Source organism: Opisthorchis viverrini (genome assembly GCF_000715545.1).
Source record: "Opisthorchis viverrini unplaced genomic scaffold opera_v5_567, whole genome shotgun sequence".
In the NCBI taxonomy this organism is placed as follows: domain Eukaryota; kingdom Metazoa; phylum Platyhelminthes; class Trematoda; order Opisthorchiida; family Opisthorchiidae; genus Opisthorchis; species Opisthorchis viverrini.
Genome location: NW_008752228.1, coordinates 58,646 through 82,811, shown reverse-complemented (window position 1 = coordinate 82,811; position 24,166 = coordinate 58,646). Strand labels below are relative to the sequence as shown.

General features: G+C 43.5%; 2 protein-coding genes across 2 annotated transcripts in view; both read right to left on the bottom strand.

Annotated features, from left to right (window-relative positions):
- Positions 1-8,015: 8,015 nt before the first annotated feature.
- On the bottom strand, positions 8,016-9,740 carry T265_11734 (hypothetical protein; the record flags this gene model as incomplete). The annotated part of the gene is made up of 4 exons (XM_009178472.1): positions 8,016-8,233; positions 9,393-9,457; positions 9,496-9,597; positions 9,633-9,740. The coding sequence occupies 4 exons, from the start codon at positions 9,642-9,644 to the stop codon at positions 8,038-8,040; spliced, it is 375 nt and encodes a 124-aa protein (XP_009176736.1).
- Positions 9,741-12,012: 2,272 nt separating this feature from the next.
- The window catches only part of T265_11733 (hypothetical protein), a gene marked incomplete at both ends in the record, with an annotated part of 32,854 nt that continues 20,700 nt past the window's right edge, over positions 12,013-24,166 (bottom strand). Inside the window, 7 exons of the mRNA XM_009178471.1 lie at positions 12,013-12,279; positions 13,014-13,077; positions 13,913-14,234; positions 15,824-15,916; positions 17,118-17,151; positions 19,644-19,855; positions 22,456-22,783. Coding sequence (XP_009176735.1) covers positions 12,208-12,279; positions 13,014-13,077; positions 13,913-14,234; positions 15,824-15,916; positions 17,118-17,151; positions 19,644-19,855; positions 22,456-22,783 — 1,125 coding nt within the window. The remainder of the gene's footprint in view (positions 12,280-13,013; positions 13,078-13,912; positions 14,235-15,823; positions 15,917-17,117; positions 17,152-19,643; positions 19,856-22,455; positions 22,784-24,166) is intronic.

The following is a 24,166-nucleotide window of genomic DNA, read 5'->3' as shown; positions in this document are numbered from 1 at the left end:
AGAACTTGTAAGACGGATAAATTGAGATGATCTTCGGGTATTTCAGACGTTTTTTGCCCTTTTACCCTGTGTTAGACCAACTGGTCTATACGGTCGGCACGTACGCACACTCATATGACGTATGGTAATTCCTCGGGCCAAATAATTACGGGGTCGATGAGGGGATTTCTCCGAGGTTCAAGCAGTATAACTGTTGTCTGATATCCACTAATTAAATGGACACTATAACAATGCATCACAAGCAAACCCCCCGCCACTACATAGATATGGTGACCTTGGTTCTAGCAGTGGAGCAGTTGGAAGAGTCCACAAGACCATTTTGATAAATTCGTAGTTCAGTTGCTATGTACCTCACCCACACTTTACGCGGTCCTGGAAAACCGAGATAAAAGGGACATCGGACGAGCTCGTGGTCGGAATCCACAAATGTACGTATCGAGTCCAATGCATGTTGAAGGCCTAATGTAGTTTCTGATGCACTGAATCTGCCCATTTATGCACTGAGATCTCCGGCAACCACAACAATATCTGAGCCTTTATTTCACCGTCACAGGACATTCAAGACGTCATAGAACCCGTCTTCGCTAGTGTCAGATATGCAGTCCGTTGAGGCCCAAGCAGACGCGACAAACAGGCAATGATCAACTTTTCGTTTGTGAGGCTTCTCAACGGTCGTTACCAGACGAATCGCACATAGGCGACTACTAATGGGTATCCACCCAGGAAAGAATCCCCCCAATGTGTAATTTGAGCTGTTTGTCATTGCTGCTCGTGAAGGACGTCAACTATGTAGCGGTAGGCAATGAAAGATCAGCAAGTCGTCGGATTTGGTTTCAAGCTCAGTAGCTACGAATGCTGTATCGCAGAAAATAACGACGTATGTCTGTCACATGGTTAGGGACAATATGAGGCGAGAAAAAAATTGGCGGTGGCCTGTTTGATTGATTGACTAGCAACCGAGCGTGATGCCCTTGAAGGCGAAAAGTCATGTACGCGAAGACACTTGGTACAGTAGAACGTAGGATCAAATTTATGCTAAGACGTTTGAGTTAACGATCTACTGGACCCCGTGGTGAATGCAATTAAAATCAATAAGAAAACTTTTCATAGAAATCAGCACGGATACAACTTAGCTTGGGGGACATGCTGGAGTTTGGGGAAGGCGCTGCAGCATCAGCAAATGAACATTGGACTGACAGTATACCTAAGGAGGTTTTCTGGTAGTGGACGTGAGCGTTGGGTACGGTTCACATCCATATCGGCTATCACACGTTCCTGCAACAAGTTGGAACACTTTAATGGAACTGACACATAACGGCCCCGCTGAACTTTCGGACTGTTCAGCTTGCTTACAGGATAAGTATTCGGACCAGTGACATGAGATGATGTGGACGGACACACTAAAACATGGCCTTACCGTCATACAAAAAAATACTTAAATTAATTAAAAAATAAATTAAATTAATTAATAAATTACCACTGTCAGAGGGCAAAAACCGCTAGAGATCTGGGTAATTCATGAAATGTGAAATCCAATCAACTCCAATGTACTTTCACAATAATTTGACGCTTGTTCTTCCTAGTGGCTAATGGTTTAGCGTAAGAAGGGCTGAATGAATGTGATGTATACAACGAATGACAACTTCCATCACTCATCTCTTCTGTAAGCGAACGAAGAAAATGAAGGTCGTTCTGGGAGTTACACACGGGCGACGTCGCCTAAGAGCAGGCATGTCCATTCACAATTGGGATAAATTTACATTTTGACAGTTCCTATTTAGATTCGTGTGTGCATGTTGGATTGACATTTGCTTATTTTTCCATCACCATTTATTACTCCTCAAATTCCTTGTGTTCGCTAAAAATGTTCACTAACGGGGTTGGGAGTTATAGACCTGCGTCCACAGTTCGGTTAGTTAGTTTAGTGGATATTTTTAACTTCACAGTGAACCATTCACTCCTAATCATTACTTATTGGGGATTTAAAAAAACGTGGTTTTTTTCTTTTCACCAAGCAGGGTGCATCTCATTTGCTTGGCTCCTACAGACCATGGGACATTCAGTTCGGTTACTGGGGACACATGGCCAAAGGTAAATGAACGACAAAGTGGGTCAATCCAGCTTTCTTCGTGATACATCAGTTTGCTTTATCGGGACTTAAACCTATAATGGGATTAAACCGGTGAATTTTCTCCGCTACATCGTGCACCTGCTATAGGGAGAAATGGGCAAATAAACGTGAGATAAAGCTTCGTTTAACCTACGTACGAAAATAGACTTTAGGACTTTTGGCACCTGTGAAGCGGGAGGTTAGGTGGATTGGCTTTAATTAGCAGTTCAAAGCTGACCACTTCTGTTTATAGTAATCCGAGTGAAGATGTTTTTTTGAAATATCCATTACTATATTTCAGTGTCATTCCTATCATGAAGTGTTTACAAAAATGCGCGTCATTAATTTCATTAGTCATTAGGTTACTGTCTGAATACTATCAAAAGCCTGTATTGGGGAAATAATCCAGTAATCAGGTAACGGCCACGTGCTGGGATAGGATGGTTTGCCGTATCGAGAGCGAAACCCAGTGGGTTGCGCAAACTTGTTGATCAAACCATCTACATAGGACACGCCTAATTCGTAGTCAAGATTATAACCACGAAGTGCATTGTCAAGAGAGAAATTTTTATTCGGAATTATCCGGCCTAGATGCGCTTCGAACTGGCTGATACACAAAATCAGAGAACTGATTGAGTGTACCGCCTCTAATTCGTAGCATGGCGATCGTTCAACTCTTGGGTACTGCACTACACTGCTGTGTTGAATGTGACATTTTAACTCGTTGCCTTCTAAAGTTTGAGAGGTTGCCATCAAAATTTCGTTGTCTTTCCGCTCGCAAACTGATTTGTCTGCAGCACAGGATGTTGTACTGTGTGATATTGAATAACGTATCTTTCGTATCTCGTCTAGCCAGTAAACGTAACTGGGTATAGTGAGACATAAATGCTTGACTAGGTAGATTTTCTCGCCCATAATGGAATCTTCGCAGATAGCGTAGGGTGTTCGTTCAGAATTATTCAGATTTCATAGTGTTTGGCTGATACAGACATCAAATCGGATCTTCAGAATCTCGGAATTTCTTCCGATGGTAATACTACATCCAAAAGTAAGGGGAGCGAATTCTTCTCCACTTTATGTATTTTTATTGACGGGTCACACCACCGATGGTACACGCAACAAACAATGCAGCTGATCAGTGAATCCGTTTCTCCAATGAGAGCTATTCGAAGGCAGATCAATTTCCTCTCAAAACTTTTAATGCAAATAGTTTTAGCTACTGATGAAGTTACTTAGTAGATGCCTTCCTATTGAGTAATTTTTAGTGGAGAGCCCAACCGCTTCCCCTGTAAACGAATTCACCCAAACTACAGTCAATTAGTTTCCCACGTAATCCATATTAATTGAACTTACACATCTCGTACAGGGAATACAGTAGAGGAGGCAGGAGCCCGAGAACACAAGATGAAAGTCGTTGATCCTAATATCCCTTGTCTTGAAATAAACAGGGTTAGCCTGAATGAATTAAATCTCTCATTCGTTTGACACAATAAGTCACTACCAACAAGAACCTTTTGGTGCTCATGCACCTCCTTCGGGGTAAAGGAATTTAGTGTTGCTGAGCCAATGAGCATATCAGTCTGGATGGTGGTACAGCGGCAATATAAAAAATCATTGGTAAAGTGGAGCGGATATCCCCGAATCATGAAGTGTACACGCTCAAACTGTTCAGCTCTAGACAGAGTGCCGCATGCGTGCACCATTGATACAAATGTTGATATTATCGGCGAAGTAGCATGTGTATGAAGGACGCGTCCACAATGAAACCAGCTACATTCGTTACTTGATGTGCTGCCCAACAGAATTCGAAGTATCTACACACAAAACATTCCTCATTAAGTTGCTGAAAAAAGCTACATGAAAACATCCTAAACGAGAGATTCGGCTGGGCTAGTCTCCCGCAAAATCAAATTCGTTTGCAAATGAGTGTATTTCGCTGATTCTAAGTTAAGTTTGAAATTCCAGCGCTTTGTTTTCAAAATGGAAAAATCCGGCCGAGATTTTTCTAAGTCGTCCATTCGAGTCCACAATTTATTACTGCCGCAACCCTGTCTCAGAATGGAGCGATTTGTTGACCAAGATCTATGGAGTATCGTTTGAGTTGAAAAGCCGGTGGTTCTACAGATTCACATCTTCGCCCTTCTCGGAAGAATGTAGCGGAGTAAGAATAGCTGAAAGCTGGATAACAAGCAGAATAAACGAGATTTCCGTGCTAATCCGTTTGCCGCACTCGAAATGTGGTAAGGAATTCCGCACCGGTCGCGCGAAATGCTGGTGGGATCTGTACCTCACATCAAGACAAAACGACATGGTCGATTTTTCGATCTTCACACAGCAGCTAATGGGCCACAAAATACTGGTATACGGCCTGTTCCTCGAGCATGGCAGTAGGCTACAATTCCGTTAACAAAGAATTGCATTTGAATGGACGTGTGTAGGGAGTTCAGTTAGTACTTACAACCACAAAAATATACGAGTTGTTAATTTTATAACAGCAGCGAAATCCGACATCTAGCATCATCTAGTACCATTCGACAGACTTTTAAACTCTTCTTATAACACCTTAAACAAGACAAATACACTAATTTGTAAATCATTTTGGTTTTCACGGGATGGTCAGCGGATTCTCTTGCTTATGACGCTCCTTACTTGAATAAAGTAAACAAAGGCCACCTCATGTTNTCAAATTCGTTTGCAAATGAGTGTATTTCGCTGATTCTAAGTTAAGTTTGAAATTCCAGCGCTTTGTTTTCAAAATGGGAAAATCCAGCTGAGATTTTTCTAAGCTCACCATTCGAGTCCACAATTTATGACTGCCGCAACCCTGTCTCAGAATGGAGCGATTTGTTGACCAAGATCTATGGAGTATCGTTTGAGTTGAAAAGCCGGTGGTTCTACAGATTCGCATCTTCGCCCTTCTCGGAAGAATGTAGCGGAGTAAGAATAGCTGAAAGCTGGATAACAAGCAGAATAAACGAGATTTCCGTGCTAATCCGTTTGCCGCACTCGAAATGTGGTAAGGAATTCCGCACCGGTCGCGCGAAATGCTGGTGGGATCTGTACCTCACATCAAGACAAAACGACATGGTCGATTTTTCGATCTTCACACAGCAGCTAATGGGCCACAAAATACTGGTATACGGCCTGTTCATCGAGCATGGCAGTAGGCTACAATTCCGTTAACAAAGAATTGCATTTGAATGGACGTGTGTAGGGAGTTCAGTTAGTACTTACAACCACAAAAATATACGAGTTGTTAATTTTATAACAGCAGCGAAATCCGACATCTAGCATCATCTAGTACCATTCGACAGACTTTTAAACTCTTCTTATAACACCTTAAACAAGACAAATACACTAATTTGTAAATCATTTTGGTTTTCACGGGATGGTCAGCGGATTCTCTTGCTTATGACGCTCCTTACTTGAATAAAGTAAACAAAGGCCACCTCATGTTTCAGTTGGTACGATACTCGATATATCGCAGTATAGTTTCATTGAGGAAACTATTCACAAGGTCTAAGAGTCTTCAGGAATGTTGTGAGTAGTTGCTCCAAACAAGACTTTTTTCTCACATAACACAACATGTACGAATGCTAAAAACCATCCGATAGCCCAAATTATCCTAAACAAGAAGTTCGGCTTGGATTGACCTGATCTTCTCGCCAACACACGTGTGTATTTCGCGAGACTTACTCATCCTAATTTATCGGTTTAAGTCACAATGGATAGTGACGCACATCCGAAACTGATGCTGAGATTTTAAAAGTTCTCGGTCTGCTTCTGTTGAACTATCAGATGAATATTAAAATTACACACAGTAGCGGAGAGTGTCTAGAAATGAGGCTTACGGTAAGCTTCCGCGTTCAGCGGCTGACTAGGGTTACTTGTCACCACGACGCACTGAATACAGGCTACGAAATGAAGACAGCGGTGATCACCTGTTGATGTGCTGAGGCCATATCAAGTTACACTTTGCGGAAATTTACAACTCCTTTAGCGTTATGGAAATATGACTTACACATTCTGGCGGGGCTATCCGTAACTACAGATGTCAGACCGCTTACTGCACACTTGAAGCAGGTTTCGTGGCAAACTGACCAGCAGACAAGTATTTAAAATACGTCCTCGTTGCTTTTTGTTTTGCCACAGTTTACTTTGGAAATCTCAAGGCCCCTAAACTCAATATGATGTGAGTTGGAACGTGACAGTAATCGCATGGCCACACGGTACAGCTCGCACAATCATTTTTCGTTCAGTAGAACCTCGATGATGTTTTCAAAGGAGCCTTATTCGAACCGCGTAAGAATTTCCTTCCTACAGTTATCACCGCCATATGGACTGCGTCTGTTAGCCTGAGAAAATGGCACATGCATTAAAGCCTGAATAAACATTGGTGTTCTAAAATGCAAAACCTTGACAATAGATCGAACGAGCATGACGGCAACAGCCCAAACACAGTTCCCCAGCTGCATGGTGACCAGCGTTCTGCGCCTGATGTTCAAACCACTAGTCACGAGGTTGCGGGCTCAAGACACCGAGATTCGCACTGGTGGTGATTCCCAATAAACAGAAAACAACTGGGCAGTGCTCTTGGGCTTTTCTGCATACATTAGCTTCATTTGCAGAATCAAAGTCCCCAATTTCCCGACACTATCAAATGGAATTGATTCTAATGTGAGCCTTCCAACTCCGTCGTTTAGAGGATCGTCACTGGAGGATTCATAGTAGAAGTATGGTATGAAGGTTTCACCACGACTTTTGGGGTCTGAGATACAAGGTCGAATTGAGAAACGGCATCAAACGGCTGACTGTGTTGCTAGTGTTTCCAGACATTTGTTTATTCAGGTTTCGGTACCTTTTCTTTTTCAGGGAGAGCTTTCATTCAACTGGTACGTAAGAGATCACTGCCGAAGTACGTGTGAAAAGGAAGCAGGCCTTCGCTGAGGACTTGTTTATTAGAAAACACCAACAGTTACAGATATTAGACAGCGAAGCAAAACTGTCATTTGCATCCTGTTCATAAAAACTGAATACCTATCATCTCGAAAGCGTCCTCCTGAACTTTCCTGGATATTCATTGACTATTACTCAAATGCAGACGAACGCTACAAAGCAACTCCACAAACTCCGTAACAAACCTCACTTATCAATAGACGCGAAGCGGATGTATGTGAAAACATACCACTCGCATGCCTAACCAGTAGCATGCACCGTTTCACGTGTAGTACTGTTTAGTCTGATAACAGGGACGACACTTTTCGGAAGGATTTGGTAAAAAATCGAGTTTTTATCAGAAAAAGGAACGACACTTCATGACGTGTAACGCGTGTAACTACGAGACACCTTAGGGGTTATGACCTGAAGTACTAACCGAGTCTGGATGAATCCACAACTACCTTTTCTAATACCATAAATGAGATTCAGTAGTCTCCCGTGAAAACCAAATAGATGCGCAAACAAGCATTTGCCGACAACTTTTCGACTCTTTTTATGTAGGCCCGTATAACCTGACAGTGTCGCAAGAAAACTGTTCGTCTTTGTCGGATGATAGTTGTATACCGAAAAAGTTCCAAAACAAAACAATTTGCTCAGTGGTTGATGGTCGAACCTACTGTGGTTCGACTAGGGTTGGGCACCGCAGCAGTATATCAGCCCTTGAGCTTTCTTATGGTGGCAGCTGGGCATCGAAAGAATGTTGCAGATGAACGATTACTATTATTTACTGCCCTACTGCGACAGATAGCTTATCAAGGTTGCCTTCAACAGCCTGATTTAAAAAAATTGATGTACGTTCAGATGCGACGAAAAGCAAGACGGTACAGTTGATTCGTCAGAGTGAAGCCATAGGATAGCGCAAGATAAGTTTTGGTAATATACATATATATATTTGAACCAACTTGTCCAGCAATACATAACTGCATTGGTCAGTCTTCTTCCAAATTGATATGGTTTCCAAACTTTGCGTATAGATCCTTTTTCAAGGCATGCATTTGTGCCTTACTCTCTGCTATGGACTCTTCCAGCTCAAGCATCCGGACCTTGGTGGTATGTTTTGCAGCGGTGATGTGCTCGTTCACCTCATCCGTGGGTAAGTGGAAGAAGGTCTCGCCGACCAGATAACTGTACGAAGAGTTAAAGCGACCCATAGCAATTCATTTCTTAAACCTAAAGGTCAGTACATTCGGCTGCCGATAGTGCAACCACATAAGAGACAACTGAATCAAGTAATTAAGGACTGGGGTTCTAAGAAGCTTAGTTGGGTCACTATGAGCAGCTGGGTGGTTCGGATCGCCATCGGATACGGTACCAGATAGTGCAGAAATGAAAGGTCGACAGTGAACAAAAGACAGACACAGGATGTTTATTCACCTAGTCTTACAGTCGAACTAAGCACTTTGAAAGTGTAAAAATACGGAGAATTGTGTGGCGGCACCAGTTAGATCACTTAGTGCATATCTGAATCTGAATTGAACCTGAACCGAGTAGTGCGACTTCATTTGCATACTTGAAGTCCTTATGGTATATGCAAGGAAGTGACCAGATGCCTTTTGTAGGTATAGGAGGCGATACATAGACTGAAACAAGCTAAATCAACACGGTCAGCCAATAAGCATCCGAATCTGGCTGCCGGAAAGTCATATCAGTATTCCACATCATACAGTTGAAGGTCAACGAAAGCCAAAATCACCCAGTCATCAAGCCTCGTTTGTTTTGGTTAGCAGTGCAGACAATCAGGGCCACAAACGGTCACCTGATGGCCTATTAACGAAAGAATCAAGTGAATTCAAACAACCAGTGCAGCATTCAGAACAGCGTTCACGAAGATTGTCTGCACACTAATGAAAATGCAGTGATTTTGCCTGATTAAGCGAGTTTCCGGGAGTGAGCCGAAGCTTCTCTTGATTGCATTCTTGTACCAACCAAAATTTCTGCTAGCTTCGCTAATCCTTGGGAATGGGATGTCGGGAACCTTTCACATGAAAGTAGAAAACAACGCGGGTAACCGCTAATTATGCTTTCCTTGTTTCACTTTTCAGTTTGATGTTATTAGTTTCTTGATTAACAGCCTGCAACGTTGCAACAAACGCCTAAGAAATATAAAAAACTGTGGATACTACTAAAAACAAAATGTCACAGGTTGCAAGTACGTTGGTACGATTGAGACGAAAGACAAATTAACGCGCAAAATCATCCACTCGAAAATAAAGGGACCATACTGAACTTGGGACAATTCTCCAAATTACCAAATTCGAATGATCCTATAGAGAGAAAAGGATACGGATGGTAATCAGAATCACAGACAATGAGTTCATCCTCGGCATCATCCAGGTTCGCGAGGTCTTTCTACCATATGAATGAATGCACCCAAGGCAGTAAGTTACCTTTTTCTGCTCGTATTCAGCAGCGAAATCTTTCGACTTCAAATTCCAGGTAGCGAAACTATTAATTCGTTTCTGATCTTCATGGGTAACTTCAATGTCCTCCTGCAAACAACTTTATTGTTAGGAAAAAGCAGGACCTTCGAAGTCATTGTTCGTGGAATATGGCTGTTCTAAGGGCAAAGGGGGCACTCGGGATGGGTCGAGGAGAGTACAGCTTAAACGGAGGCGACGAAGAATACGAATGTGCTAAAAACAAAAACAGCAATATAGAGTCAAAGGGTTCCTATAAAAAGTTTGGAGTAGCACTGTTTAAAGAGGGTCACAAGAACAGAAATATTGCAACTGATCTTACCAGAAATGAATAATCTCGGTATCCAGATTTCCTAAACATTGCTACTTGTATTCAACTCTCTACGGCCTATATTCCTTTACAGGACACCTTGACTATAAGGCAATATCCGGGACGGAACCCGGAGGGTCTGTGATCAACGAAATATCTCATCGATTGAGTGAATTGAAGGGTTGGCACCAATAGCCAAGTGCCGTTAAACTGTGTCAGCCCGGTTTCTCACGACCGTAGTATATGACTAAGATAAGTTTAGTTCCCATCTTAAACATGCACATTGTTTGGCAAAGAATGCCGTCCCACAGTAGTTATGTACAGTTTACGAGTCAGCAAACCGAATGCATGATACCACTGTCATCAAGCTTGTCCGAGGCTACGCGACTACGACAAGTGAGAGAATGCAGCAGTACTTTTGAAAACACGCGTTTTGTTAATTGTAATAAAATAAAGTGGTACTAGTTCCTAAGCTTGAGCTTAGGGACTATCAAACCAGGCACTTCTCTGACAGTGAAGAACACCTCGGAAAGGCGATACAGTCCTCGACGAAAACCAGTAATTCAGAAAATTGTTGGATATTCAGTGCACAAATAATTGTGGCGTGAATGCGCACTTATCGGTGAGCAATCAAGACTACGGATACACATGTATTCAACGGGCCAAGTAAGATGTGGTCATTGAAAGCTGCCCATAGATGCTCATGGTACAGAATCGATAGCTAGCTCACTTGACAAGACGAATCAGTATTTAAGAATAAAGTACCAACTTTAAGCTTCATTTGACACTTATTAGGTTTGACCGCATCTTGGATGAATGACATTGGTTTCAGAAGAGAACGATATAAGCCTTTGTCCCTCAATTTTAAACTACAGACAAGTATTGCACAAGTAAGTACCACGCAAACTTGAGGAAACGCAAAGGACAAGGGTACATTTGGATAACCCAGTAAAACCGGTTCATATTTTCCCCTTCAACACCTCAGAATGACCGAAAATTACATGCTTCTACTGTCTCCTGAAACACATGTCTTAGTCCTCGAGTCAGTCATTACCATCAAGCGCGCAAATCAGGAACCACGCGGTATATTGCCTAAAGGTTGATCTTGGACACATAAAATGAGAGGTACTGTACAGATGCTCTGTGTATGTCATTAACTCCTACAGTTGAACACAAAACAGTATGCGGACGTCTGTGCTGATCACCTGTACCGGATGGGAAAGGTCCGCAGCTTATTACCATGGAAAACAACTGATTTCCCAACCAGAGAAGGACAACTGAGTCATGAGGACTGAAGATGACCACCCACATAACTTCCAAACATCTGTAGGGAGATAGTTTGAGAGATCGCACAAAACACTGTGTACGCGAAGCAGAAACGACAAACTGAATCTGAAAGTAGTACAAATCCCACTGTTTTTGTAGAGGTATTATGCGTAACAGACTCCACGTAGGCGCACCAAAAGGACCCCAAATCTTACGGATACTTAAGAGGACAGCTGAACGACCAGTTACAAAGATTTATGACAGACACTGGATTAGGTTTAAATTCTGAGTGACTGTCGTACGGAAGCCTATTTACTCTTATTAGTGCACACAAACGTGACGACCATTTTGTCGGAGGAATCGATCTCATACGACTGGACTTCAAGGGCACCAGTGAGGCGGAAATTGATGCAGCGACCGAACGGCGTTAATGATCACCGGCTAACGGAGCTAGTGTGCTCGCACAACGGCTCTACTTCAAGCCCTCCTACCTATCAGGTGAGAACCGCGATCCTAGGCTGCGTCACCACGAGTTAGCTGACAGCTCGAAAAAGGGCGGTGAACAACATCAAAGCAATCCTCGTTGATGAGGCAAATTACTACAGCTCGTCCCTAGTCACCAGACTGCAAAAATCGATGGTGTAATGTTAAGTGACCGGTACGGTAGGCTCATGAATGAAGGGCTTTATTATGGTGGGAGACAAACCATATGTGGAGGCGTCACAAGGGTAAGGCTTGTATCAACATTTCCAAGAAGAGTTCATTGACCACACACCCACCAGGACAATCCGAGGATACCCAACAAACACAGAAAACAGAGTTAGCAAAACAAAATCAATACAAACAAACAGAATACTCTGAAGAGAATCATAAACAACGATTCGAACATTAGTGCATGTATTATGAATCGCGGAGGCTAACACAAATCCATAGAGGGGAATACAAATGCAGTCAATAGAGAAATGTTTTGCTTCCATGAAACATGCTCACTTGTGGAATATGACCGTGCTATCAGGTGGGCACATGAGAAACAAATCGGGTGAGCGAATGAATGGTAGAAAAAGAGGGAGAAGCAACGGCTAACGGAAAATTGTGGAAACAGGCCTCTAACGAATTGAAGACTTGCTGAAGGAGACCCGCATGTGCATATTGTCCACAAGTTCGTAGTCATGCAAGGCCTAAATAAGGGTGGAAAATGGTTTTGCCTTTAAAAGGTTACTACCCAAAGATATTAATTTCAGCAGAATGAGAAAAACGAGGAAACTAAGATGCCCTTAAAAACAAGGTAAAGCCAAACAGAAGCCGGAGCTACCTACAACACATGTGCTGACGACATAAAACATAATCACCTCTAAAGTTCACCCAAGTAGACTAATTTCGACAAAACTTGTCATACCAACAGCAAACGTACAAACCTCCACAATGCTGATGAGCGTAGAGGCTGCTACCGTGGATGTGACAGGCTAGTGCTGTCCCTTCATAAGTAGTTCGAGGTACCTACAAATTCAATCAACAGTCCAGGTGAAAAACCACACTGCTCTGCTGTCCATTTGCTTGCAAATCTTAAGTGTTTCAGTAGGGGCGAGATGGCTGAGTGGTTAGAGCGCGGTGTTTCAGTAGGGGCGAGATAGATGAGTGGTTAGAGCGCAAATTTTCTGCCAGGAAGGTCTGTGGATCGAACCCGACCCCTGCCTCTCCACTTCAACTGTCTAGACTTAAGCAACCTGGCAGTATTCCAGCCCTCGTGCTTCCTTTGGGTTGCAGCTAGGCACCGAAAGGGTGCTACAGCTGAACAATATAGTTGTTTCAGTTTTAACAGATACTTACTAACAACCTAATCTGTAAGTGTTCTTTAAAAGGAATGTGATTAAATGTTACATGCAATGACATGGGAAAATGCAACCGAACTCACTATCAAGCCAGTAACAGCTTTCTCGACATCTTGAAGCTGGACCAGTGCCATGGGTTTCGGCGTCCTGAAAATGAACAATGCGAGTAGGTCGCTAACTATGAAAACCGGTAAGCAGTGATTGCTAACCGCTGAATCTTTTCAGAAAAATTGAAAGCGTCACACGCGTTAAAGCGTTACCGCCTATAGTTTCAAGACCCGCGCCAATAACCGTCCAAAGTAAATCTGTCAAGCTGAGCCATGCGTTTTTTTGTGGGGCTGTGGGGACAAAAGCTAATCCGTACGCAGAAGGATTCTCCGCTATCCTAACAAAACTGAAATGCATCACAACAGTAAGAAAAACACAATTTTACTGGTAAGTTCGACACCGTAGAAACGTTGATACTTTGAACTCCCTTACATGCAAATGCGTTTGAAATGTTTCTCTAAAACTTAGCCCAAGTGGCTAGAGCGCGAATTTACTGACCGGAAGGTCCGTGGTTCGAACCCGACCTCTGCCTCTCGACATCCCCTGGCAGTTAGGCACCGGAAGGGTGCTATAGCTGAACGAAAACTTAGATAACGACCTCCAAAATGCATTGTGGAAATCGAAAAAAAAAGAAAATCTAGATCTCAGAGAGAGGCGTCCAACTTAATCGTTCGTTTACGACCTGTTCGCACAATGGGCAACCACAATCCCTATCGCAGAAGGGAATGAATATCACAGAAGCAGGTGACTGGACCGACGAATGGCAATCATTTCAGCTGGATGCACCACATGACCAGTTGCAAAAGCCAGAATATATATTCAAATTTAGTCTAGACCGTAACAACCGAAGGCACATGCACCAAAGAAAGACTAAGTTCTTGGAAAGTCTCAGGTACATCTAAAAAACCGTCGTTTAAAAGAATAAGAAACTTACTTGACCAATTTGACGGCCTCCACTTGAAGCCCACCAACACGCATAAACACATCAGTCAAGTCATCTTCGGTGACTTGCTCAGGCAGGTTGGATATATGCAAAACTTTACTTGGTGCGCACAGGTTCTGCAGATAGCGAGCGTTCGGGCGCCGGAATCGATGCAACCGATGACCAATGTATTCCCGATTCAGTTGATTGATGTTTTCAGCACTCGCCTCTGAGTCGTCCTTTCCAGGCACTGGAATGGTAACCGCCATATTTTTCGACAAAGTGCAACGCATTTGCTTTCCGTATAACGGAACTTTATCTAGATAGTTCACAGCTGTGCAGTGAAAATAGGGAAACATTGAGAAGTGAGGGGGCAGAATAAGAGCCATTAGTGATTGAATGACCATGGTTGAATGAAGTAGCATCTACAAACACCTGTTGTCAAGTTGTGGGTAGGGGCTAATCAACAAGCCTACAATAAGCTACACCCGTTGTATCAAAGTTTGACTCGTGTTTCCATTTCATAAGATACCAGCCATGCGCGGTATCAGAACACACTTTTGTGATGCTGCAACTGAAATATTCCCTCCTTTCTCGACCTTCATATCTAGGACGAACGAATCAGGCCAGAGATGGAATATCCTCTACATCACTTTGGGCGTAAAACTTTCATTTCAGGTGGCAGTACTGTTATCAAGGAACGTGCAGCCGCAGTAAACACAGCAATGCACAGCTAGAAAGCACCAGATCGAAGTACCTTGGCAGTTGCACCGTACTCGCATGGTCCATGACTGACTGACCAATTGACTGATTGAGGTTCGTTATTAGTTACCTCCAACAAAGAATGTTTTGGTGGACGTGACAGCACATCATGAATGATACTCACCAAGGTGAGTTAAGCTGCTGTTGTGACCATCTGGAGGATCGCTACAGGCTATATGTAATCAAAGGTCAATAAGGTCAGCGTGCAATATCATTTGTATCGTGAGGTGCGTCGGCAAATGAATTGTACCACTGAAATGACAGTCGAAGTTTAACAATATGCCTGGCGAAGATGAAGCCAAAATAAAAGAAACCTAAAGCAGCAAGGATACCCCCCAAAAAAAAACGAACTTCCATTTTATAAACCGCTGATTCGTAAGAAAGTGGACTACACTACAAAAAAACAGAATACCAGCCGTGCCGGTGTACTTATCACCTTGGAATCTACAACATCAGTGGTTTGAAAGAACAACAAATAGATTCAATCCACATACTGTCTACGCTTGCCTAGTCAATTAGCTCTACGCAATGACATGTCTGTTCACACCGAAGTAGAGTAGGATATTCATGCAGAGATGTGTACGGCAAGTTTTCGTCCTGGTGGTGGGACAACTGGCTGTGCTGAAAGTTGCGGCAGCTGTTGGGTTCTGCTGAGCCGCATACCCAATAGTTTCAGCCATGCACAACTTACGAAGCTCCAGGACAATTGGAACCCGCGACCTAGTGGTAGAACACGGGCCACGGGCGGTCGATCAGTGATGCGATTAACTAGCATATAGATGGAATATGAAACCAGTGAACCCGCGTCACGTGTTGACTGGTTCTGATTGACGAAGAGTGCCTGTTTCAACTTGTTGGTAGTCGGTTCCTGATTTCCAGTCCTCATGATAAGGCGTAGCTGAGTACTAACCAATGTTGACGCATCATACACTAGACGGATGTTATCATCATCTTGCTACAAATGCATCCACTCTTCTAGCAGATCATTCGTGATAAAACAATGTTACTAAATTGCATCATTCTGTTAGGCAGCACTAACAGCATCCTACCCAATATACCACAATGAAAGTATTCCCAATGAAACTATGGATGTCAATAGGCTAAGCTATCCATTCGGTGAAAACGTTATAGAACAGAGTGAGCATCGCATTGGGAGCTTACCCATTTGGGCTTGGTTGCAGTCGGCAAGTTGAATCATGGCACTATCCTTTTTGTTATGTAATATTTTCACCCGTTGAACATCTCCGTAAACTCCTTGAACAAAAAGAGGCAAAAGAACCTGCGACGGAATCAAGCCTTAAAGAATACGCAGTGGGCAAGTGAGATTACAGTTATCCACTACCAACATGTATGGCATCATTTCCTATGGTGGGCGAGCCCATGATCTCGTTGGGCTATTAGTCGTTCTCCACAGATGTCTCAACAAAGACAACGAAAATTGTACTTACTCCTTATGCATCTCTATTGATTAACGCTCTTTCGACACTACACAGGGAATTAATCACAAGCCTAATGGGCAATAACAATAAATCTGTCATCGTCATCTTTTAACTGGCATTTGTAAACAGCTGCCCTTAATTTGCAACTTTTCATAGTGAACTGGAAATATTGTTTGAAAAATTTGCGCTTCTCACGGTTGATTCAAATTTAAGGCGGTGGGAACACGCCACACCGAGTGAAAAAGGTGCATCTTTGTAGGATAATACCTACGTTTAAATAGCTGGTACCGACACTGGCAATATGAGGATCAGCTGTCCTCAAAAACAAAACACGTAGGTTCACATCATCTGATATACGGAGCGACGCTACCTGATAAAGGTCGCTAGTGAAAACACAATATGGAAAGAAGCTCGCTGGTCCATTCGAGAAAATGAAGAACCCGGCCTTCTGCACTCAAAGAGCATGTAGGAATCCTGAGTGTCTGTTTTACGTGGATACCGGAAAACAATAAGACGGGATGAGGAGCCCCCAAAAGAAGATTACCGGTGTCCGCTGCAGAACTGACGTGGACACCGGTTTCTAACACACCGTCACACAAGGTAAAATTATAATGAAAGATCAGGGACTAGAGCAGATTGTGCGTTATGAGCTGCAAGCTCTTTCACACAATTATGAGCCCCAGAATGTAATGACTGAAGGAAGTCCGAAGCTACACAGATACACCATTCCTCTCACCAGCCTCTAGGCTTTAGTATCGTGTAACATCAAACTGGAAACTGACTTCGGGAAAAGTCCCGAATAACTAATAGATCCCCGATGTTAGAAGGAAGTGGTGTCTCCCACTTATGTTGCTTCCTTCCTAGCTGTGAGTGCCAAGGATTTTCGGTACTGTATGGACTGAACCGAAACAAGACAATAGCAGTATTCCGTCACAACCTGCGGAAGCATACGGGAGTATGTATGAAGCCTACGACAACAAAGAACAAGACAGAACAACCGTGAAAAGCACTCTTACCGAACAGAGTGAACAAGGTGTCCGGTGTGATGCGCTTAGGTGGTAGTAGCGCGTAAGATCCACGAGTCCGAGAGAAAGAAGGCAATGGTAGAACAGGAGTAGAGTGGTAACAAATTCAGGGTTACCAAGGGATATACACGCGTCACGCGATTCGTTCACCAGGTCGACAAGCGTTGAATAGAGAAGCATCAAGCCCCATGTTCATATCGGATTGAGTTTGCGTTGGAAGGAAGGGTAAATTGCATAACGTTGCAGTGAAGAGTAAAGGTAATATGATGAAACTCAGAACAGGCGTCTAATGGGTGTGCAGTTCAAATGATGGCTAAAACCCCATCAATCGAAAGAGGCTCTGAGGGGCGACACCTGTCCAATTTTGTAGTTTCGAGGAATGTTGGAATAACTAAGAATGGTTTCCACTATCGGCTGAGTGGGCCCATATATTCCATGTTCCTTACAAGGCAACAGTGCCTGTGGTTCAGATATTAGTCATTAATTTCCGTGCGAAGACTTGACGGCAGCGGCCTTAGAATCCAGTTGACAGGGTTAAAGCGTTTACAAAACTAGATGTGAAGTCGGATCGTCTATTTAATCACGCTAACTTTCACAGCCCGCTGCAGGAGCCCCGTATAAAGCTTGGGGGATAAGAAATAAAAAGACATCCTTTCCATGCAGGCAAAGTGTCATCACTTCAGTTGGTTTTCAGGTAATGAAAGAACCAACAGGAAGCACATTTGAATCACTCTGAAGGATCCCAACCTGAGTAGCTCAGTTGAACCAACCGAAATCACAATGAGAACTTTTGGCGCTTCTGTGAAAACATATCTTCCAGAGTACTGTTACAAGTGGTTAGATAATGAGGAAACGAAGATACTCATAGAACACTGACGTACTACGAAACGACAGTGTTGGTTGACCGCAGGAGCACATACAAATCGGTGGTAATAAAGTAAGGCAGTGTAGAAGTTAAGGTGCCTATTCTAAAGAGAACAATTACATTTCAAATTCACTATGGCCGCGCAAGTGTTTCCGGGCGACCAGGAGATAACTTAACCCTCATACTTCTCAAAAGTTGAATGGAAGCAATGGGCCCAGAGAACGCCTCAGCTGACTGATTCGACTTTCGTTTTAAGCGTAGGGTTTCCTTGAAGGGCAACATAAGTGCTTGTTGATGTAAATCCATGACTGTAGTCTACCACCAGCACAATGTGGTGCGAGTAAGATGCAAACGAGAGTATGACCTGTCCTCTCCCTCAAAAAATCAAAGTTTTCGGGTGACTGCACGTTAACTGAACGTCATTAGTCAGAAATCGTCTTCCGAGTGACATATTTTCTCCACTGCATCTCCCTTGGAGAGACAGCTCCGCTTCAAGCTCGTTCACAGTGACCCAAGCGATAGGACCCTGCGACTACCGTGCAGAATAGTCATGTTGACGAGCTAGCATGTTGCAATTACATGTACGCAAAGTGTGTGAGCAATTGGGGTGTTTATTCTGGATATAATGGCGAAGCATATCATGAGAAAAATGTCGAAAACATTCACAAACAAGAGTATTTCCATCAAATAAGTGCGCAGGAAGCATCGAAAATAGATTGTCTGTCCTCCCAGTTAAGGAGCCATCTGGAGGTATTCCCCTGTGGGATCGTAGACTGCCTAGCTGAAGTTCGTCAGCCATTGACTGGCAGGTTTGTGCTGGATGTAGTGCGCAGATGCAAGTAAAATCCACCCAGTGATCGACTTACTCTGGTATTGTGGTGAGGTTAGTTTACTCAGAAGGTTTTTTAAAGGGGCGGGCGCGTTGCCCGCGATCAGTTTTGCTACGGACACAGAGGGTTTTCGCACTCAGTGTTCCCCTTACAGTTTCTCCTCGTACGATTGCATGATACGTTGTATGTGCTAGTGACGCAATGTTCCAAGCGACGATGACGAAGTAGGAGGAAAGTGCGTAGTTCAGTTCCTGGAACTGTTGTAGGTCCGCGACCTTTGGCAATAAATTTACATCTCACAGTTATTTTGGATAAAACTGTAAATTGCTACCGCATTTCTGTAACAGATGGGAAGTTTCCGAATGGTGATATTCATAAGCGATGGTCAAGCAGTGAAGGTACCACCACTGTGCATTGGATAACCCGGATCATAATGTATAGTTCAGCAGAGAGTGAAGAGTAATAACCACATATCTCAACCAGTTTTCTTGAAAGGTAACGGACAATCCAGAGCAAGCTCAATGGAATCCTTCAGCTCTATTCCGGCTTGCAAGGTGCAACGCTTCACGCATCATAGCACCATTAATCCACTTCGTCAGCGGATGCTGGGAAGAAGGTTTCCACCTTTGAGGCCTCTCACAACTCAGACGGTGAACGCTGGAACGAAACAACAGGTCTCACCAAAAAATTCAGTAAGGGAGAGGGAGGGGATGGATAAGAACCAGCTACTCCGTAGGATATCACGTAGTTTCGCAAAATAACTGAAAAAAGAAGTGGACGAATCCTGGCTTCAGGAAAAGTAGAAAGTAGAGGGACACCTACCTCTTGATTCAGATTGGACACGAATACGACTGGTGACTGGTTGGTGCGGGTCGAATCTTCTTTGCCGACCGAACTGGCCACTAGGGATGCGGTGGATTGCATTCCGAGGGCAGCAGTGTTTGAAGGAACGTAAGGAGCAAGATGTTCCAAAACTTCCGCCTGCGACTTGAAGAAATTAGACTGTTGACCCCCTACATTAAGGGCAGCCTTCACTGAAGCAAGAAAAGTGACTTTAATGTGAAAGTGGCGATACATGCAACAACAGTCAGAATCGTGGTGGGCTCGAAGTCGACATAACCAGGCCATAACGCTTTGACGCCAGTAGCTATTCTCGTAGACACACATGCCTTCCAAAACCTTAGTCCCATGGAAAACGTCTTTCTGAACTCATCTTTTGCTATTAATTTATCGACGTAGGTGCATTGCATAAATTTCGAATTTAAGCTTTCAATGAATCAAAGCTTAGGACTAAATGAAAAAGATAATCTCTCATCTTCTAACAGGGACCACCTGGAGATCTAGCCCGTTCTGAGGAGAGATACTTACTAGAGGTGTGTGGGGGTAGGTGGACCACATTCTCAGTTGTGTGACAATAGGGTGAATCCCATGGGAAAAACCGTTTATGCTTTATTTTATTTTCCCGTCTCATCCAACTTGGAACATAACTCTCATAAAATGAACAAGGAATGAGCCTGGCAACTAAACGGCCAAGTTGTTCGAGTTACTCCTTGATCCTAAAATCCTCAGCAAACGTTTCTCCTTCTCTTCGAAACTGAATGAAATTAGCCAAAATTATCGGTCACATTTGGACTATCGGGAGAATCCACTCGCATTAACCTCAGAGATACGGTTTACGTGATAGTCGATCTGAAAGTGAAATTATTGGTTCGCGTCAGAGTATAACCAAGCAGAATAGGAACAGGTTAAAAATGCGTGGTACCGTGGGGCTCGGAGAGACGTTCAGGGATAGAATACGTTAATTAACTGGATTCAAGGGTACATGAACTAAAGCATGTACGGGTCACAAAGATACCTTCACGAAACAGCAAGTGAAACGTTCTGTGGTTTCACTTCGTTTCGACCATAATATAATCGCTGTGTTGCTAGTCGCTCGCAGCTCTACGTTAGTTGATCAGTGTCACGTGATATCTCTCTCTGACCGAACCAAGCGATCTTCATTTCATCTTGAAAGGGTAGAAATATCCTATCTCTCATGGCATGATTGTCTAGAGAACTACGCGATTTAACCGGATTAGAGGCATACACATGAGCATGTATCGAGCGATTGGGTTCACAGCATTCCGGAATGCATATATTGTTGACTACATAAGCCTAAGCTGATCACCGAGCTCATTTGCCACAGCACATCGCATGATCTGCCGTACTACACAAAAGCAATGGAACTGGCCATTTGCACGAAAGGTCACGCTACCAAATTCATCAGGCCGCATCAAAAACGCGCTTCAGATTAAGGCAGGAGATCTAGACTTGTCTCCCAAAGATTCTCGTCTCCCGTATCCAAACAGAAATCCACTGACATGCAAAAATGTTGATATTTCCTGATTTCTCAATAAAAGTAGACCGTGACTGAGAACAACAGAGCCACAGTTGCCGAAATTTACCGTTCTGTCCATCAATGTGACGGTGAAGTCCGCGAGACGGTGACAAATTGGTGTCTTTAGGGGGGGGGGGGGAACGAGCTGAGGTGCCACCATACCCGATTTAACGAACTGGAATTCAACGGGATTGTACGCCTCAAATGTTAAAGGTGAGTAGGTGCGTGCTGCTTACTCGAAAGCAATCGACAAACAGAAGTGGAGACAGGACAACTGATCGGTTCAATCCCATTCCCAAGCGTGCACACGTATGAAGCTGACGTAAAACTAATAACTTACAACTGTATCTAACAAAACAGATAATACAAGTTCCCGACACTAAAACCAGCAAACAGATGCAACGAGCATGTCATAACGCGCTTCGTCAGACCTCTGCTATCTTGCTGACAGCCTGTAACTACAGATAGTATGAGCGGATCCTGTTTAGCGTATGACGCAACTGACATATGAAGTCTCGGCTTTACTGTTTGGTTACCAAGCACACCGGATATTTTCTATTCTTAAGTTGGTCGAAAAAATAGTGCTCACTTGGATGAAGGATTCTTGGGCTTATGTAACACAACACAGACCTGCACGACTAGTGCACTGTACGTGATTGTCAAGAGAATGCCCTCCGAACTTTTTGCAAAGGTCGATTCAAACAGCCACAGTGCCGTTTATGCAGTGCAAACAAGCAAAAAGTGCGGAATAGGCAAAGGTATCGCATTCACAAAACAAGACCAGTAAGAGCGCTGTATTCTTGCTCTCAACAACGCTGCTATCTCACAAGATCACCTTAAGATGAAGGAAGGCGGGAAGCGCTTTTTAGGAAACGCCACTATTACCTAGGGAAGTGATAACACTGCTTCAGAGGTTGGTACACAAAGGTGCGTGGTCGACCAGTTCAGTTCTGTAACCGAAGCATTTAAATCAGTTGTCACAGTGGGTAACTTATTCCCCCCGTAGTTTTGTGGGGTTCTAATATATCGTAGGGACCGCTGTACATTTTCCGCTAGGGAATTTCCGCTATGGAAATTCGCTGGCTGGCAAGCGTGAATGGGGAGTGAAATTTACTATTTGTGGTTAGACAAGACTCCGAACCAGCGTGATCACATGCGAAACACTTGCCATTATCAAAAGCCAGACGGTGGTTATGAAAAAATAGACCAAAAGGCAATGTTCTGAATGCACGCTAACAGTGAGCAGAATGAACTCACACAATGGTTTCACCATTCGCGAAGCAAGTTCAGAAAGGACATTCGGATCTAGTAGGGAAAGTCGTTCTTCAGTCAAGTAGTCTAGTACGCCTCCAATTGTCGGAAGACCCAAAGGAGCGACAGGTGTTACGCTGCCTAGTAGCCCATTTTGAGACTGTGCTGCCGCGTCGCTATCTCCATAACCTGGCATAGGATTCCGCGTAAAGTCACGACAGTTGACATCTTCAGAACGAACTTCTACAGTAGACTGGCGCGAAAAATCCGTTCGCATCATACAAGGCCCAGAACCAGGGGCTTCCTCGAGCGTAAAGTTGGCCCCATCAGTTTGCTGTGAACACAGCATGGTGAAGAAAACGGATATACTAACAACTAACGAGAAGTGATTCGGCGGGCAAAGAAACCATATCACGGCCTATCAAGGATGAAATCATTAAGGAATCAAAAATGTATTCAATCAAAAATGCTCACCATTCGGGTAATGTAACAACCCACATCTTGCCCTCCGGTAACTATGCATAAATTAGATAATTATCGAAAGTAACTCTTTGGGTTACACTTGGTACCTAAAAGTATGCAAACTCTACAGCGATTCCACCACAAAGAAGACTGAAACCCAGTATGGCTGTCTGAATCCAGACGAATATTACAGGGTGTTATGCACCAAGGTTTTGCTAAGGTTCCAAACGGAAAGTTTGGGACAATCGCCTTTACGAAGAATATCCTAGTGAACTGATTTCTGTGACTAGGCCCGCAGATGCATCACCGAAAAATTGAGGAAAGTGAAAAGATCACTGAGAATTTGAACGCCTAAACAGTACGCACCCCGAATACAGCGCGCATGCACACCAGTGGGCATTTGCGGAACAATGCTAGCACTGCTGCAAGGCATAAATTATCAGCCCCGGTTTCGGTTTGCGTTTTTGGGTGCTCCTCACAGGATTTGCGGGCTCTTCTTTAATGACTGGACAGTGACATATATAAATTCCTTAGGTGCTACCACAGGCTATTCCATTTGAGTTGGTTTGATTGCCTCTACTTACGAACACATTCCAGGAAGAATCTATTCCATTAAACAGAAATTCACAGAGTTGTGTTAGTCCAACCAATACAATCCTAGCCTGTTAAAACAAGTCAATGTTTAGATGCTGTAGACGATATTGAAATACTTTGTATAGATTTTCCTAGGGAAATGATTCGCCGTCGTGTCACCATAGGCATTTATACCGGCTGAAAGTAAACGATGTACATCGACAAATAGATTGTCATTATCATAGTTGATGGTGACGACAGATCACGATAAATGCTACTCGCTTTCTGCTCAAGAAACGGAAACCAAAATTTTTGTGGTAATGTGATGCTATAGACGTCGTTAGCATTGATTGGCATTTGTACGGGTGTGCACTTCGATTCTTCGCAAATTTGAGCGTATCTTGTATGTAAGCCCTAGAGATATGCAACTAAAGCGGATACGATGTTGTCAGTAGTTCATGTTTCTCATTTCCGGATGGAATAAACCACGCGACGTTCCTTATTGCTTCGGTCTGGCATGTTTCGGGGTAGAGGATCCACTTTGGGCGGTGAAAGTTGGGTAAGTTGAATTGGTCACGATGGCATCCCAGGTTATCGTTAAAATATGGATGGTGCCTACATGACAAGATTCAATTTTGTCGGTCCGTAAAAAGATTTAGGTTAATTGAAACTGTGCCTGTTA